The 3,775-nt window shown below is 49.1% G+C and overlaps 1 protein-coding gene across 1 annotated transcript; it reads left to right on the top strand.

Moving 5' to 3' along the window:
* The first annotated feature begins 1,423 nt into the window (after positions 1-1,423).
* On the top strand, positions 1,424-3,022 carry LOC133097166 (intracellular hyaluronan-binding protein 4-like). Its single transcript, XM_061199054.1, is given in 2 exon segments — positions 1,424-1,970; positions 1,973-3,022. Coding segments are annotated over 2 exon segments (1,278 nt in total). The 5' UTR covers positions 1,424-1,513; the 3' UTR covers positions 2,794-3,022.
* Positions 3,023-3,775: the final 753 nt, after the last annotated feature.

The following is a 3,775-nucleotide window of genomic DNA, read 5'->3' on the forward strand; positions in this document are numbered from 1 at the left end:
GTATTTGCAGCCGTTCCCCAGTGCTAGCATCACAGCCTCAGCTCCGCCTCAGATCATCAGGCTTTAGATTCTCATAAGGAGCAAGCAACCTAGATCCCTCACAGGTGCAGTTCACAGTAGGGTTCATGCTCCTATGAGAATCTAATGCCGCTGCTGATCTGACAGGAGGCGGGACTCAGGTGGCAATGGGAGCGATGGGGAGTGGCTGTAAATACAGATGAAGCTTCGCTTGCTCACCCGTAACTCACCTCCTGCTGTGTGGCCCGGTTCCTAACAGGCCACGGACTGCTACTGGTCTGTGGCCTGAGGGCTGGGATACCTGTTCTAGAGAAGTCACCATGAAATTGCAGCTTAAATCCTAGCATAAACTTGGCAGTATGGAGACTCTTTTTAAAGACTGTTATAAAAACACTTACAAAGCAACCTTCAGCAAATGAAATAGATCACTGAGCTCAAGAACCCAGGGGCCCCCAACCTAAGGTTGATTATGCACCTACCATGTGCTGGGCTACATGCTTTCCAGGCACTATCATATTCTGCAAGGTGGCTCTATTACTCTGCCTAGTTTACATATGAAGAAACCAAGGGTTAGAAAGATTAAGACGTTTTCTCAGTGATATTTGGCATCACAGCCTAGTGAGTGCTGAAGCCAGGACTAGAAGCCAAGTGTGTCTGACCCCTTCAATTTTCCAGTTTTCTTGGGGTTATTTTGCATAACATGACCACCTAAAATGTCAACAGCAGCATTTTCTTTTCCTAGAATATGAAATATTATATTACTCCCCTCCCCAGCCCCAAGTCTCCTTTTTCCCCACTGGATTTCCTCCCCCACCTTTTTCCTTTTCCCTCTCACCCTCTCTCCTTCTCTTTCTTTCTTTCTCTTGGAAAAAAAAAAAAGTAGTTCCTATCTGAGTGATGGATGAGGAAAGATGGATAAGAATCAAATATTCTAATGATGCTGGTAAAATCTGGCTTTCTTAAGGTACTGTTAAATATGCTCCTAACTGTGAGCTACAGAGAGAAAACTGTTGCCCTGGCACTGGAATAAAAACCATTTGCCTTGGGGCTTCCCTGGTGGCGCAGTGGTTGAGAATCTGCCTGCCAATGCAGGGGACACGGGTTCGAGCCCTGGTCTGGGAGGATCCCACATGCCGCGGAGCAACTAGGCCCGTGAGCCACAATTACTGAGCCTGCGCGTCTGGAGGCTGTGCTCCACAACAAGAGAGGCCGCGAGAGTGAGAGGCCCGCGCACTGCGATGAAGAGTGGCCCCCACTCGCCGCAACTAGAGAAAGCCCTCGCACGGAAACGAAGACCCAACACAGCCAAAAATTAATTAATTAATTGATTAATTAATTAAAAAATAAACCATTTGCCTTCACTATAAAACCATTATGGGGGACTGGGCTGGGTGGGGAGGGATGTAGCTGCGGGTAGGATGGGTCCTCGCTGCCGGCTTCGGTGAGACTCGCTCGCGTGGACCGCCCGCGGCGGGCCCGCAGTGGCCGCGGCGGCATGAAGGGCGCTCTGGGGAGTCCTGTGGCCGCGGCCGCCGCAGGCGCCGCGATACAGGAGAGTTTCGGCTGCGTCGTGGCCAACCGCTTCCACCAGCTGCTAGACGACGAGTCGGACCCGTTCGACATCCTGCGCGAGGCCGAGCGCCGACGCCAGCAGCAGCTGCAGCGCAAGAGGCACGACGAAGCGGCGGGGGCGGCGACCGGGGCCGGCAACCGCGGCGGCAGGAGCCCGGCTGGGGCCTCGGGCCACAGACCCGGCGCGGGCGGCGGCCGGAGGGAGTCTCAGAAGGAGCGCAAGAGCCTCCCCGCCCCCGGCGCGCAGCAGCCAGACAGCCCAGGGGGCGGCCCTCAGCCGCCCGGCCAGAAGCGAACTGCCAGAAGAGGCGAGCAGCAAGGATGGAGTGAGAGCGGGGGGACAGAGGTGACGCTTGATAGAGCAGAGCGGAGATCCTACAGGGATATCGACCCTATGAGACAGAGAGGCAGGCAGACTTTACACCTGAGAAGTTTACAGATGAAAAACCAGTTGACAGGTTTGATCGAGACAGACCACTGAGAGGACGTGGAGGCCCAAGAGGGGGCATGCGAAGCAGAGGCAGAGGTGGTCCTGGGAACAGAGCTTTTGACGGTTTTGACCAGAGAGGGAAATGAGAATTTGAGAGATACAGTGGGAATGATAAAATAGCAATCAGAACTGAAGACAACATGGGTGGATATGGAGTTCGCACCTGGGGATCAGGTAAAGATACCAGTGACATGGACCCGACTGCCCCCATGGAAGAGACCACAGTGGTGGAGGAGTCCCTGGGCCCCCTGGAGGAGGAATCTCCAGCCAAAGTTCCTGAGTTGGAGGTAGAAGAAGAAACTCAAGTTCAAGAGATGACCTTAGATGAGTGGAAGAATCTTCAAGAACAGACCAGACCAAAGCCTGAATTTAACATCCGGAAACCTGAGTCCACTGTCCCTTCCAAAGCAGTGGTGATACACAAGTCTAAATATAGAGATGATTTGGTAAAGGATGACTACGAGGATGATGCCCATGTTTTCCGGAAAGCGGCCAATGACATCACATCCCAGCTGGAGATTAATTCTGGTAACCTCCCTCGTCCCGGGCACGGAGCCAGAGGTGGCACCCGGGGAGGCCGGGGAAGGATCAGAAGGGCAGAAAACTATGGACCCAGAGCAGAAGTGGTGACACAAGACGTTGCTCCAAACCCAGATGACCCTGAAGATTTTCCTGCTCTGGCTTTAGAGAGCCCTATTTCCCTGGCAACTTAAAACAGCACTGGCATACCTATAAAGAGACTTTTCTTGCTGTGGGGAAGAGAGTCAGACTCTAAGAACAATAGATGTTGCTTTTTCCCATGTAGTTTGAATTCATCGCACTTTTTTGGCCTGGGGGTGGTGTGGGAATAGGGATTTCTCCAGATGCTAGAGAGCAGCAGTTCTGGTCAGGGGTTAGTCTGGCACTTTCCCAAGAAGGTGGAGAATGGTGATTATTTTTTTATTTAAGGAATTCCAAATGTAGTTCAGAAATAATGTTTAAAATATGTACATAGAGATTGTATTGAATCTTCCACAAAAGCATGGAGAGTAAAGCAAGTTGTAAAATAGAATCTATTGAGACTACTTAGTAAGTTGTATAGATACCGGAAGGCTATGTCCTTCGGTATTAAAGGAAATACATAAAACTTGGACCATTAATTTAAAGCAGTCACAGCCTAGTTTTCCGAGACCAAGAAATTAAAATACAGTTGTATTTACTATTTACTTGTAAATGTTATATTCTCCTGGAATTTTTTGGTTTTCATTTAACCAATAATTTTAAGTAGCTATCGTGCAGTCACTGGTTACCACTCTGTGGCAGAGAATTAGGGAAAGTATTGATTTTTTCATGGTGATCTAAACTACCTCATGGTTTCTGCGTGTATGTACACACACATACACACGCTTAGTATAAATGTGCATATTTAGTGTTTGGGTGGTTTTTAGGATGAGTATTAAGTAAATGATTTTTTAAATAATGTTATTTAACCCACCAATCAAATGAAAAGGGGTGCAGGCAAGAGTATTGCAACTTAACACCACATGCTTTTCTCCCTCAGAGCTAGTGTCAGAATTCAACACCTGTGACAAAGGCCCTCTGTCCCTGTCCTGGGCAAGACTTATAAATAACTAATATTTATTGAACACCTATGTTTAGTTTTTCTCACTTGGCCCTTGCACCAGTTCGAGTTCCTATTTCTTGCCTTTGGAGAAT

The sequence above is a fragment of the Eubalaena glacialis genome, chromosome 9 (genome assembly GCF_028564815.1).
Source record: "Eubalaena glacialis isolate mEubGla1 chromosome 9, mEubGla1.1.hap2.+ XY, whole genome shotgun sequence".
Lineage (NCBI taxonomy): Eukaryota > Metazoa > Chordata > Mammalia > Artiodactyla > Balaenidae > Eubalaena > Eubalaena glacialis.